This window comes from Papaver somniferum, chromosome 6 (genome assembly GCF_003573695.1).
Source record: "Papaver somniferum cultivar HN1 chromosome 6, ASM357369v1, whole genome shotgun sequence".
NCBI lineage: Eukaryota > Viridiplantae > Streptophyta > Magnoliopsida > Ranunculales > Papaveraceae > Papaver > Papaver somniferum.
This window is the reverse complement of record NC_039363.1, coordinates 69,196,913-69,212,071: the sequence shown is the minus strand read 5'-3', so window position 1 is coordinate 69,212,071 and position 15,159 is coordinate 69,196,913. Positions and strand designations below refer to the sequence as shown.

The window sequence follows — 15,159 nt, the reverse complement described above, 5'->3', positions numbered from 1 at the left end:
GTAAATAGAAATGAAAAAAAGTCAAGTCTGTGTTACTAACCTCGTACAGAATAATGATGTGTTCGTTGATGTTGATACGTCTAAGGTTCTTCTGAGTAACACGAGCGAGTCTCAACATTTTTATTGTTCCTAGTCTAACCTAATGAAGTTAAATTTAGTAATCAAATCAACAAGTCTCAAATTTTGGAACAAAAATATGACAACCAAACTTGACATACCGCCACTTGGTTGGGTTCAACCGAACAATACTCTAACACTTCAACAATTACTTATGGATGTTTCCTTGTCCATCTAAAATACAAGCTTCCTTGTGTAAAGTACTAGATGAAGTCTCTCCCACTTTCACCGTTCTCCATCCAACCTGTCTCACCAATACGTAAACTGGGGTCATAAAAATTTTCTTTTCCCCCCACCTGAAAACTGACCCAAATTTTGTCATACAGAGACCCCCTTTGATTTGTTAATCAACCCTAATTACTCAATGTAAAACCATATGCATATATCACCACATATTACTCCTATCTCTTCTAATCATTATGGTTCCCCTGAAGTGAACTCATATACCTTCAAAACAATAAAGCTCGAAAAACATCAAAAAGTAGCCCTACAATTGCAACATGAATTCATCTGGATAAATAAGGTGCTACCTTCTCATTTACCAGATGCTCCGTGCAAATTCAGATTTTCCAACATGTATAACATCAATAATTTCGGAAGGTTGGATAACACCGAATAGATAAAAATAATTATGGACGGGATTGGGATGCCCTGGTCATACAAGAACCAGATTCATTTGCAGAGTTTCCACGATATCAATAATCACATCAACGAAAGATCCTGTAGGGATCCCCACTGCAGTAAGACGTTGGCTATGTTGATGACAAGTAAAAATGACAATAACTAAACAATGGACTGAAGTGTGTTTTGGAACGGACTCAGCAAACCTAATGCATTTCAGCACCACTAATGATAAAACCTACTTTGTATCTCACCGGTATGGTTAATGTAATCAACCAACTAAACGACCGATTCGACAATGCACACATGGAAGGTAATCAGGTAGTGGATGGACTATCCCAAGCACGATAATATATTGCGATAACAATCCGGAGATTTGTAGTCCCTATTTTTCTAAAGTCAAATCATATTGAAACCTATTTTGGGCATACAAAACCATTTTCCTATCTGGGTTGAGTTTATAAGAGGTGTCCTAATAATGGGTAGATTACTAAGTTACCCTCAATTAATTTAAATTACTTAAATACCTCTCACCTAAATTTAAAACATAAATCTAAACTAACCAAAATACAAAATCATTTTCATTTCTAACCTATTTTAATCATTAATCAAGCCGTTTTGATTTTATTTTTCGTCGATGATTAATTGTTGATTCATAAATCTTTGATCATTGATTAAAACCAAAAGTATAAATGAGTCGTGTGAAGCGTTGCGCAAAGACGTTAAGCTTTAGATCCGGATATTGGAACCCAGATCTTTGTTCTTTTTTTTTCTTTTTTTTTTGTCTCAGAATTACAGTTCGGCTGATAATTAATCATGAAAATGATAGCCGAACTTCACTTTGTTGAAAAGGCACACTTAGTTTGGTTGTTCAATTTTTTATTCGAATCAGCCAACCTAAATTCGTCAGTTACAAAGTGAGGTTCGGCTGATAACTTGTCAGCCGAACCTATGTTTTTTGAAAATATATTTAGGTTCGGCTGACAAGTTATCAGCCGAACCAATCATCTGGTCAGTAGATCTAGGTTGCAATAATTCATTTTTTTTTAAAGAATTCAACCTAAAAAATGGAGACCAACTTTTATCGTCTACAAGTATCAATTTTTAGGTTGAATTTAAAGAATTCAAGCATGCAATTTTTTTTATCGTCTACAAGTATACATGTGAATCTGATTTGGATCACACGTTTTGGTCACTTCTGATCACTGTAATCACAAACCCAAGTTTTTTTCTCACTTCTTCTTCTTCCTCTCAAAAACCCCCAACTCTCTCACATAAATCAGATTTCTCCACTAATTTACACAAATAATTTAATTTTAATCAATCCTTAACATTCCTAATTAATCATTATCTTTAAATCAAATCATGATCATTAACATTAATCATGTAAGGATAGTTATGCCATTATAAAAAATGGGTGATGAGTTTTTTTTACCTAGTGACCCTATTTTGGCACCATTAGCTATGCCTCAAAACTTTTGAATATGCTCGAAAATAGGTTTCATCGTATTAGATGACCCCATGGGTAGGATCCCCTCTCATGGTGTAACAACCTTTGTCTTCAGTAAATTTTGAACCCTGTTTTAGAGCATACGGAAATATTTTAAGGCATATCGACAAAACCGGGTCATTAGATAGTAAATCTAAAATCCCTTTAACCAAATATTTTTTATAATGGCAAAACTGCCATTTTAGTAATAGTGATTAATAATAATTATTAGTTGTTAGTAATCTTGATTAGTGATTAACATTTGATTATGTTATGTACCTAGATGTACAATAACATGATTTGAATCATAAACGCTGATAATATCTCAATTCTCACGAATCAAGCCTATTGGTTCCGAAGAACACAACCTAAATCGATAATTCAATAATTGATTATAATTTTGGATAAGTTCACAGACACAGATTTCACTAGCTTAAATAGCTAGGTTTATCTCTCATCATCCGACGCTCACTACTCTCCCAGATGGTTACCTCTAAACCATCTATTACACCAATCATTAACTACTAATTAACAATTAATATTAAAGACTAACTACCACTCTGATTATGATATGGGCCACCCTTCTCTCTTATGCAGGTAAATGACATTTCCTTCCCCTTGAAAACATCCTTGTCCTCAAGGATGTGAACTGAGTTGCCAGGCCACCCTCCTCTCTTATGGAACTCCTCTTATGCAGGTACATGACATTTCTTATACCAAGCCCACTTCTTAGTCGCACACTTCAATACACATGAGAAGCCCAACATCCTCAGCGCCATTACAAAAGAAACCATGTGAGGCCCATAAAGTTCTTATACCAAGCCCATCTGTCGACTGCCCGTCATTTCCCTTTGTCTGAACTATTTCAGGTTCCTCAAACAACCCCTATTCTCCTTCAGATGTACACTGACAATCTTGGGTACCATGAGCTGAATAGTAATGATCAAAAAGTAGATCCAGGTTTGTAAAGCCCTTACCAATAATTTTCATCAATTCAACTGTAACTGAGATTTTCACGAGCACAAGCAAAACATCTACTTTACTTGCATTAGTTACAGACGCTTCCTTGGTACAGTTTATAATAAAAGCTGCAGCTTCCGTATCTATGCCTCGTAGCACTAGCTTCTCATGTTCTACAACCCACAAACCCGTAGAAAACCACTAGAATTTCAACTTCAGAAAGACTACCAACAACAATGTATCTGGATGTTGAATCAGAGTAAGCACCAGCTTTATTTCTGTAAAGAGAGGATGTAGCTTCTCCACTACTTGTCTAGCTTCGAGAAAGTAACTAGGAGTAACACACTTGAATGCAAGTTTACGGTTCTTCATCAACTCCAAGGGACCGGGCATATAGATTTGTAGTTGCTGGCATATTCCCTCTTCCACTTCGGCCATTCTATCACTTCTGAGAGGGATAAAAATTTCAGTGATGACCTGGGGTTCAAGCTTCGTACCTCTTGTCTTGTAACGCCATTTGTGACGAACGAAGAAACCCAACAACTGACTGCAACCACGAAGGCATGTGAGCTGCTCAAAAATGCCAGTCTGGATCCTGATCACACCAACTGATGTCAAGACACCTGACATTTCGACATGTCTTCGACTGTCCTTCAAATTTTTAGCGAGCTCAACGACCAGTTTATGGATGAGTGATACAAGTATGACATTTATAACTACTTCAGTTAAGGCCTGAACATTTCCTTTTGCAAGTGACGGGTTACAATGTTGAGATGGTATAACATGTAACTTCAACCTGAAATTTTGCTGGAGCTTGGTTGTCCTCCACTCATGTTCCACCAGTTTCTCGACAACCTGAATGTCATAAATCCAGTCGACACTTTCTACATTCCGTAAAACAGTTGGAAACAATTTGAATTTCCACCTCAAATAATCAAGCCACACAAACACATGAAAAATTTGAATCATCTTGAGTAAATATTTATCCTCAAATCTAAACTCTTCTTTGAATACTTTAAATACCTCAACTCCTAGTCCAGAAATTAGCTGACTATTTTCCTGCGTAATATTATGCTCATACATACCATAATCCATAAGTAATTGTCCTATGTGAGCTTTATACAGAACAATGAGTGGAGGAATCATGTGTACACCTAAAAGTTTCTTCATGAGAAGATGTGATGCAACATTACATAAATCACATATTTGTTGCAAGATGAGAGAACCATTGAAACTCCAGTTATTACCATAATGCATATGATAATACAATTCTTGTGCAGCACCAGATTCAGGCTTCCCTGACACTTGAAGCAATTTAGATCACAGGAACTTCACTTGTATAACATATGCAGTACTTTCGAAGTATTCTGTCCCACTACGAGTCCCTAACAATCGTCGACAACATTCTATGAAATATATAAAAGAGGGAAAAGCAATCCAGGGAGGTTACTAAACGGCCTTAGTACCTTTTTTTCCAACCTGAACTTGAACAACTTTATAGTACTTTTGTGTAGTACTTGAACAGTCACGGCTCAAAAGATAAACAAGCATTTTCACAAGTGTGAGAATCAGCAAAAGAAGCTTGAATAGATGTTGAAGTTTCAGTAAAACAATTGCTATTGCATCTCCAGATTCACGTGAATCAAAACTTCCCTTCAACAGTGCATCATGAAGGACCTTTGTATCATTATGTAAACAGAGTTGGATCCAAAAGAGAATATCATTTTTACCACTGCTCAAATTCAACACTAAGTTTAGTTTACCAAATAGTTCTTTTGCTAACTCAATGCTTCCCTTCCAATGTTTAAGAACTAGCTCTTGAATAAATTCTCTATTATATGCACCCCACCATTTCAAACAACCATACAAAACATTCCTAAATTCAGAATCATATTCAGTAAAATAAGAATACCAACTAATAAGATCAATCTCTTTACCACGATCGAATACTCTACGAGCAGCTAGTAGTACCTCCAAGCTTACAAGTTTCTGATAACTCGCCGCAGGCATTTTAAACATCTTCCAAGAAGTAAGAGAAATACCAATAGACCATGAATGTGAATCTAACCAGTACCCATGTTTGTGAATGAATTCGCGAACAAATTCTCTATAGTCTTCATCCAACAATTTCAAGCATACATCAAATTTATAATACCCATGCAGAAGTTTGATTCCTTTCCCACGATCAAAAACTCTACTCATTTTGATCTGCAAAAGGAAATCGACTCCAACACTACTCAAATTCACAAATTGACTCTCAGACATCTTATCAAACACCTTCCCTGCAATACTAGTAACACCATCTTTACACAACATACCTATAATTGATTCGCTGAACGGCCAAGCTGATTGGTACCCAAGTTTCTTAACCAGCTCGTGAACACAATTTTCCTTATCATTGGACATTAAAATTGAACAAACATATAGTGCAAAGGAACATGAAGTAGTTGTATTGAAACCAAATTCATAAATACCAACCAAATAACAATACCTTTTAATGACTTTGAAATCTTTTCCACGATCAAATTGAATTCGAGCATAATCAGAAGGAAGAGATAAATATCGCTTACAGACCAGTTTGGTATGCTTTAGGTGCTCGCCGTACTCCACCATTTTACCAGTAGTAGTTTCGATTTTATAAACTCTAATATCTCTCGAATTACCCAAATTAGATAAGGGTTTTTCTGCTAGTGGGTCTATAATTATTGAATCCTCATTTTCTTCGAAGAAAAACGATGGAATCAATTTACAGTCGAGAGAATCATTCTCTTCTTCTGATAATGGAATTGAAGAGACTTGGCTTAATGAATCAATTTTTACTTCTTCAATCATAATTTCTTCCTCAATCTCCTTAGCTTTTATAACACCAAGGATTGACTCCAACTTCGTCTCTGAGCTGCTGATAAGCATCAACATCTGCAGAAGATTATACTCCCGAGTCGGTGAATTATATTCTCGAGAATGAACTTCATACAGCCACCTGAGATTGTTTAACTTGTCCCTGATTTTCTTCTCTATCTTCACCGCAGCTTTAAGCTCCTCCATGGATCGAACGAATCTGATACCAATTGTTATGTACCTAGATGTACAATAACATGATTTGGATCATAAACGCTGATAATATCTCAATTCTCACGAATCAAGCATATTGGTTCCGGAGAACACAACCTAAATCGATAATTCAATAATTGATTATAATTTTGGATAAGTTCACAGACACAGATTTCACTAGCTTAAATAGCTAGGTTTATCTCTCATCATCCGACGCTCACTACTCTCCCAGATGGTTACATCTAAACCATCTATCACACCAATCATTAACTACTAATTAACAATTAATATTAAAGACTAACTACCACTCTGATTATGATATGGGCCACCCTCCTCTCTTATGCAGGTACATGACGGATTAGTTATTAGGGATAATTAATTTATAAAAATTTGTGTTGATTAATTTGGGAGAAGAAGAATAAAAAGTTGGGTTTTCTTTTGGAGAAGGAGAAGAGAAGTGAAGAAAAAAAATGTATTTTGATTCAAGTAATCAAAATTGATGAGCAGAGACAATCTTCATCTATAAAAGCTAGGAAAATACACATCAACAACAATAATGATCCGGAAATGGAAGATTTTTTAGATTATGAGAATGATTTTGCCCAAGCCCAAACCCAAACTCAAACTCAAACTCAACCTTAAAATCAAAGCCAAACTCGTATTGATGATTTTATTAGCCAAATCATGAACATGAATACATCGATAAGGAACCCAATGCTATCAATACACAAATATACTTCTCGATTATGTTTGATTTTATTTTTGCAGGTTGAAATCATCAAGAAATTGATATTTTTAACCTAAGTTTGACGAACCAGAGATAGGTTTGGCTTGAAATTATTAGCCGAACTTAACTAGTATGCTACAGAAGATGAACAATTCAGCTTACTCGAAATACAATAGTTATTGGCCGGACTTATATTTTATAACTTACATCCTACTTACTAGTTAAATGTTCGGCTAATAAGAAATTTTCATTATAAGTGGAACCTTCTCATGAGAGTTTCAAAAAAAACTAAAGTTAAAGGTTCGGTTTTTACTGTAAATGTCGTATCATCCGAACCATATATCCTTCAAAGTTCGGCTCATATTCAAAAAATCATATCACCCGAACTTGTTATTAATTTTCCAGAAAACACTTAATTCCATACACATTTAAGGGTTCAGCTTTTTATTATGTTTTTTTTTTCTATTGTGCAGACTTTGTTAGGATGAATCAACCAAAAGAATTAGAAATGACTATAAAAGTGTTAAGAAAGTGAAGTCTAATAATGGAGAATACCAAGGTCCAAATTCAAATCATTAATATTAAGGAGATCCTATTTTCATCTTCAAGAGAAGAAACGACGAAGACGACGCAAAAAGAATGAGGTCATTCCGACATCGGACGAAGAAGTTGTAGTCAAAACAAAATCGAAAGACTTGAGTTTGCAGGGAGAAGTTCGTCTGATAACTCACCAACAAGAGTCAGATGAACCTGGAGCCTACAAATCAATATTTTTGAAGTGTTTATAGAGAGATATTCGGCTTGAAAGTGATCTAATCGAATCGCCCGAACCTGAAAAACACATGGGGTAAATTTTACTTCTCGGTTTTGGTCGGGAAAGGTTGGCAAGGTATTAGTCGAACCTTACACTGTTCTGGACATATTTAGAGGCAAAATTGACTTCTACATCAGGAAAATAAGGTCCTGGAAGGATTATAAAGCCGAACTTTGAGAGATCTGTATGAGAAGACATCCAAATCCCTAAGAAGAGATCTTTCAATCTTTATCATCTCTCTACACCGCATTTTACCATTCATATTAGGTTTCATATCATAAAGAAGAATCCAAAGAATAAAATGACAGACAACAATTCTGAAAAGAAAAATCAAGTTAGAGGTTCAACTTATAAACCAAATAACGAACTTGCTAAACCATTTTATAAATAAACTATCGAATCAGCCGAGCCGGTCTTATTAATAGAACATGGATAAATGGTGTCGGGTTCGGATGTTAATTGATATGAACTTATAAGCCGAACTATTCATAAGCACTTTCAAAGTGAAAAATAATTAACAAATCGACTGATAATTGAGACGAATTATCATCCGAACATCAATTTGTGATCGTTAAAAACCAACTTTTTCCCGAATTAAACCTATTCTATCAATCATAAACAATAAAATAAGAGATGGGTTTGTAATAAATAATTTTTAATCCTCATCTCATGAGTTTGTTCTTTAGTTGGTTGAATTTTTGGTCATCTTTTATTTGTTCTTCAATTGATGGATTAGAAGAGGATTCAGAACGCCTACTTCCTATTATTTGCATTGTGCGAGTCATTATATAGTTGAATTTTTACCAATCCACGACTAATTGTGGAGATGAAAAATAAAATTGTCACCCAGTTTGCGAGGATTGGGCAGAAGGAAGAATAAAAGATGTTTAGGATAGACAACTAATTTTGATTTTAGATTTAAATTTTTTTATATTAAGGTAAGGATAGATTAATAATTTTTTAAGGATATTTAGGTAATTGCACTACCATTAGACACCCCTTCTAAAGTCACCCTAGACGGGAAAACAATTGTGTATGCCCTAAAACAGTGTTCTAAAATTTCCCCACTTGTTATTGAACCGTTTTTTGGGCACCACCCATTTTTTGTGTGGATCATGATTTCAATTTTGGGTGGTTATTAAGAAGTAATCTTAAATCACCCCTTTTCTAAGAATTTATTTTAATTCTAAACTTACCCTTCTTAGTTAAATTAGTTAGTGTAACGATTAGTTAAATAATTAAGTTAAATTAATTAGTGATTAGTGAGGTAAGATTAATTAGTTGAGTGTTTTTAAAAAAATAAATTTTGAGAGGAAGAAGAGGGTTTTATTTATTATTTTTATTTTTTAAGATGGTTGAATTTGGAATAAAGGTTTTGGGTACTTAGGTATACTTCAAATTTAGTTAATGTTGCTTGAATTGGCCAAAACTTTCGAAAAAAATACTCCCTTCATTTCAAAAAGATAGTCCGCTTTGACTTTGTCAAAATATTAAGGAGACCATAATCCCTTACTTGACTACCTTTAATTATTTACCTATTTTATGTTAATAAAAATGCAAGTATTAAAAACTATCTAAAATTGTTAAGAGGATTGTAAATAGGAAATAAAAAAGAAAAATTAAAAGATATCGAATTTATGGAGTATATACTCTTTAGGGAATTTAATTCTTGGAGCCAAATATATTGTCTTTTAAAACGAATGAAGGATATATTTGTTTCCTTAGTTGTATAAATTTCTTTAATATTTTAGATTAGGTCCCATTAACATGCATTTATGGATATAAAAATTAGAGGATGTAATAGAGAGTTCATTGAAAATACTCATATAAACAGAAGCTGGACACAATTTTGAAACTGACGGAAATGGAATAGAGGACGGTCTTTTTGAAACAGAGGGAGTAATAATTTATAAGCTGATTTTGGATATGACAGTAGAGTTCGACTACGAAATCTGAAGAACAGGTAGCCGAACTCTTCTGCTAGTGTAGTTCGTCCAATGGTTCTGAAGATGCAGGTAGCCGAACTCAGCTTTAATGGAGTTTTTTGTTTCAGAGAAAAGTTCGGTTAGGAGAAAAAAATTGCGACGTAACCGAACTATAGGAATTTTTCTGCGACGTAACCAAATTCAATATATAGGTTTTCAGAAAAAAGTTTGGTTAGGAGAAATAAATTGTGACGTGACTGAACTAAAAGTTTGGCTAGGAAAAAAAATTTTGCAAGGTAACCGAACTTTTTTCCTGAAAGAAAAGAGTTTTTCACATAATTCCTAGACGAACTTCTCTTTGCAACTTCCATTTTCAACTCATTTTGATGATTACTACTCATTTTTTCAACCAAAAATGAATCACAAGTAAAGGGTTGTGGAAATTTCTTTGAATCGACGGCGACAAGGAAGGGGGAAGAAGAGAAGAAGATGAGCCCTCTAACAATAATGGGTTTGTGAAAAAATAAATATAATGAGTTTGTTATAATTTTGATTTTGTTTTGTTAATGATTTTGTTATATATATATGTGGTTATTAGGTTAGTTACAAATTAAATTAGGTTAAGGATGGGTTAGTCGTTTCCATTTTTTTAGGACATCCCTTATAATTATAGGGTAGACATTTTTATCACATAATGGTCCCCCACCAAAAATGGTGGTGCCCAAAAAAACCATTTTCGTTATGGGAAAAATATCGTTTGGTCCTTTTTTAGGTGGTCCCAAGTCAGTTTGGTCTTTTGGGAAAACGCATTTACTGTTTGGTCCATAATTATTTAAAAATATTAAATGGACAAAAGTACCCTTCCGTGTTAATTTCTACTTATTTTTTTGTAGCAGTTCATTCTTCAAAATGAACTCCTGTTAATTTCTACTTATTTTTTTAGAAATCACCTATATAAACCAGAGTTCATTCCAGAAATAAACTCCATATATATAAAAACCTAAAAAATACAGAGTTCATTCCAGAAATGAACTCCATATAAAAACCTAAAAAAACCAGAGTTCATTCCAGAAATGAACTCCATATAAAAACCTAAAAAAACAGATATAAAAACCTAAAAACATCAATATCTTCATCTTCAACACAAGTATCATCTTCATCATCTTTGTCGTCTTCAACAGCAGCAACACCAAGCAAAACCTAAAAACTCCGTCGTTCATCATCTTCTTTCATCGTCTTCACATCTTCAACAACAACAATCACGAGTTCATCTTCAAAACATCATCACGAGTTCATCTTCAAACAGCAAAACAACATCACGAGTTCATCTTCAAACAACAAAACAACATCACGAGTTCGTCTTCAAACATCATCACGAGTTCATCTTCAAACAGCAAAAAAAAAACATCATCACGAGTTCATCGTCGTTTTTATAAAGATTCATTATCTTCAACTGCAATAGCAGATCAAGAAAAGCAAGGTTCATCTTCAACAGCAGCAGGGAAAAGAAAATTCTAGAGCAAAGAGATTCTAGATCTGAAAAACAGGAAGAGAGAGAAAGTAAAAGTAAAAATAAAAATAAGATATTTTCAAGGATTTTTTATATATATGTGGTCCCAAAAGGATATTTCTGCCACCGCATATGACGTCACCCTATGACAAAACCATTATTTCCAGAATTTAAATATAATTTATATTTCCAAAATGGACCAAACAGACAGTTGACCAAACTCATCCAAATATATTATTTCTAGGACCTATTGGTATTTCTCTTTTCTACTTGGGCTGGGTTTCTGCACCAGTCGGCCCAAAGGAGCATCAATTCAACTCTGTACTCGGCCAAATAACAGTACAGCACAGAGAGAGAGAGGGAGAGATAGAGAGAGATAGAGAGAGCGCAGAGAGAAAAGATCAATTCTTGCGCAGGTCATTCTATCTTGGGTTCTAATACTGCTCGGCGCTTGCTTCATCAATTTCCGCGGCTTCTGTTGTTTGATTTCTTATTCTTAGAAATGAGTGGTGCAGTGAGTTTGTCTGCAGTCTTGACAAAGTCCTTGATTTCTTCTCTTCGTACCACATATTGTAGAAATTTAGGGATGCCTATGACTCTCATTCATAGTTTAGCCGTCACCCATGTTTTCAGAAAGCAGGCTAAGATGTTCGGTTTGTGTTCTTATGGTTCAAGAACCAAAACATTCTCTACTTCTTCTTCAACAACCACTTTTGGCGCCACTCTTAGCAACTCCTCATCCGATTGGTAAATTTTTATTTATTTATATTTTTGTGAAATTTTACGGCTATTTTTTTTTTGGGTATTGATTAGTTTTAAGTTCTTGAGCTCAATTTTTCTATTTAGAATTAGGGTGTTGAGCAATTTTGGGAGTTTTAAGTAACTGTGCAGCTCATAAAATGGGATAACCATGACTATATGTAAGAACAAGCTACTGATGTGAATTGATTTACAAAACACTAGGTTTAGCGAGTTGGACCCGAGCTCAATTGAATCAAAATGTGAATACATTTTTCAAGCATTTTATTTTTATTTTTTTTACTAGGTCAAAAAAAAAAAACATTTTTCAAGCATTTGAATATTGGTTCATAATATTATTCTAACTTTGTACCTGATTACTGCAGCCCTTACCCTGAATATAATCGGTTGCTACCATGTCCATCACAAAATGGACTGCCAAGAGTCGAACATTTAGTTGTCAGAGAAGGGGGACCTATTCTCGAATATATTAGTAAAGCAGTGGATCTTCCTCCTCAGTGAGTGTAGCCTGTATACATATGTTATACTTTTGTGTCTTATCAAAGTTGTGAAAGAGAATAAGTGTATTTGTGAAGGTTTGTTGCAGATCTTATCCATTTTGGAGCTGTATATTATGCACTAGTTTGTCCAACGCCTCCTCCAACTGCAACCACTGAGCAAATTAAGATTTTTAAAGAAGTGACAGACCCTGATGTTCTTCGCAAAAGAAAATCTATCAAAGGGAAGACTTTCCGAGAAGCACAAAAAACCTTTCGCATAACCCGTGTTGATGAATTTGTCGAAGCGGGTACATACTTGCGTGTTCATATACATCCAAAACGCTTCCCAAGGTATACTCCTTTCACCAAAGTTTTGTAGAGATAATGCTTTTTATTTTTCTCTATGCATTTTTTCGTGTTTGCGAGGATTAATTGACGCTTGAACACTCTTTGATATTCGGTATTTGGGAAAATTTGATTAGGTGCTATGAGATTGACTGGAAATCAAGAATAATAGCTGTTACTGAGTCTTACGTGATATTGGACAAACCAGCTGGCACATCGGTATGCAATATATATCGAGAACTGTACGAGGTGTTTCTTACATTTCTGCTGAAGTGGTTTGATTGCTAACTGGCCACTTCACACTTATTTATTTGGTGTAGGTAGGAGGAACGACAGATAACATTGAAGAAAGCTGTGCAACTTTTGCTACTCGTGCTTTGGGGTTAACAGACCCATTGTGGACTACTCATCAAATCGATAACTGCACTGAGGGCTGGTATTGCTTCTGAAACTGATTGAGTTCTGATATTGTATGCTTTACATGGACTGCTGTAACAAAAGCTTCAATCTGTTTGTCAGTGTTGTTTTAGCTAGGACAAAGCAGTACTGCTCAGTTTTTCATGGAAAGATCAGGGTATGCCGAAGTTAATGTCAGAGACTATGTATCCGTGTTCACAGGATCATCTTATTTCCTGCCCTAACTATGAGTTTCAATCTTTTTGACAGGAGAAAAAGGTGAAAAAGCTTTATCTTGCATTGGCTGCTGCACCTGTCCCCGTTGGAGTAGTTACCCATTACATGCGTCCAGTGAATGTTGCGCCTAGACTTGTATCAAAAGGTAATTTTTTGCGAACTTGTAGCTTAAAACTTGTAGGTTGACATGTGTAGACCATGCTATCATGCATATGTCATGTATACTTCATTATATATGAATTCGATTCTCACACATAATCACTATGATTTTACGGCTTCTGGCTTGTCGTCACGCTGACTCACACACCAGTTTGACATAAGATTATTGTGCTTACAGATATTACTAAAGGATGGCATATGTGCCAGCTTGAAGTCTTGGAATGCAAAGAAGTTCCTTGGCCGACTGCCTCCACTGAACAGAAATTGCGTATTGACAACTGTGGTTGGCCCAAAAAGGATGTTGCATATGAGTGTAAAATCAACCTTTTAACAGGCAAAACTCACCAGGTAATTCAATCGTCAGATACTTATTTCCCAATTCCTAGTTATGTACTTGCAAGGAGTGCATGCCAAGTTCGCAAGCAATAATAAGAAAAACTTGTATAGTACTGTAAGTCTAGTGTTGAAATGCAGGTTAGAGCTCAACTGGCTGCGATTGGTTCTCCCATAGTGGGTGATTCAATGTACATACCCGCTGCGATTGCAGAGGCAATGAATCCTGGACTGAACCCGTTTGGTGAAGATGGGAAACATTATGAAAGCGAGGATGAAAGAACAAAAGCTGTGGAAGAATGGATGGCGCAGCATGGTAAGGAACCAAGTATAGCAATTGGTCTACAAGCATGTCAAATCTCGTGGGATGACGGGGAACATTTTTATGAGGCTAGAACTCCTTGGTGGAGATGAAGTAAAATTCAAAAATTTGACGTTCACTTCATCAATGCCGCTGTCGGAGAGAAATGATACCAGCGGTGTGGCTTTTGCTTGTGAGAAACATAAAATACAGTTGCAGCAGAAACACAAAAGAGGATACCCACAGAAATACACAACGGGTTCTTTCCTTGGCAGCAGTGTTCTGGATAGGATGGTTTTATAGCCACTTTCACTAAGTCACCAGATTTTGCATACTAAATTTTCCAAGAATGTAAAAGAGTAGGGGTCAATTTTTTTATACATGTAGTGATTTCTAGGGTAACAGTCTACTTTTTTCTATTTCTTGTTTTATGCAAGTTTCCGGTGCATTTTTTTACCCCACATCAGATTACAAACATATACTCCTATATAAAATTGAGTAATAACTAGACCGCGAAACAAGTTGCAATGCCATCACAATGCAGAACGCGTAAAATTGATTGGTGTTATCGAATTAAATATTCTGTGTTGCCTACCTGTAGAACTTTGCTTTTGGAGATCGTAATTTTATGGCACCGTGTTATCTGGCTTCATTCATGGCTCTCGCCATGAACTGACAGTAAATGCTATGGGGCTGTGTAATAACTAGACTGCTGAACTAGTTGCAATACCATGACAATGCAGAACGCAGATAATGGAATGCATTAAAACTGGTTGGACTACATAAAAACACCATGACAAATAAGTATTCTGTGTTGCTTAACTGTGGAACTTTGCTTTTAGAGATTGTAATTTATGGCACCCTGTTATCTTGGCTTCAGAGCCATGAACTAAGCTGTGAAACATGGAGAAACCTTGCACTCTAACTTCCTCAGTT

The 15,159-nt window shown here is 35.3% G+C and overlaps 1 protein-coding gene across 1 annotated transcript; it reads left to right on the top strand.

The window, feature by feature from the left end:
- Window positions 1–11,589: 11,589 nt before the first annotated feature.
- LOC113287890 (RNA pseudouridine synthase 6, chloroplastic-like) lies at window positions 11,590–14,684 on the top strand. Its single transcript, XM_026536763.1, has 9 exons — window positions 11,590–11,961; window positions 12,339–12,470; window positions 12,549–12,803; window positions 12,935–13,016; window positions 13,118–13,233; window positions 13,317–13,371; window positions 13,464–13,575; window positions 13,768–13,937; window positions 14,064–14,684. The coding sequence occupies exons 1-9, from the start codon at window positions 11,717–11,719 to the stop codon at window positions 14,334–14,336; spliced, it is 1,440 nt and encodes a 479-aa protein (XP_026392548.1). The 5' UTR covers window positions 11,590–11,716; the 3' UTR covers window positions 14,337–14,684.
- Window positions 14,685–15,159: the final 475 nt, after the last annotated feature.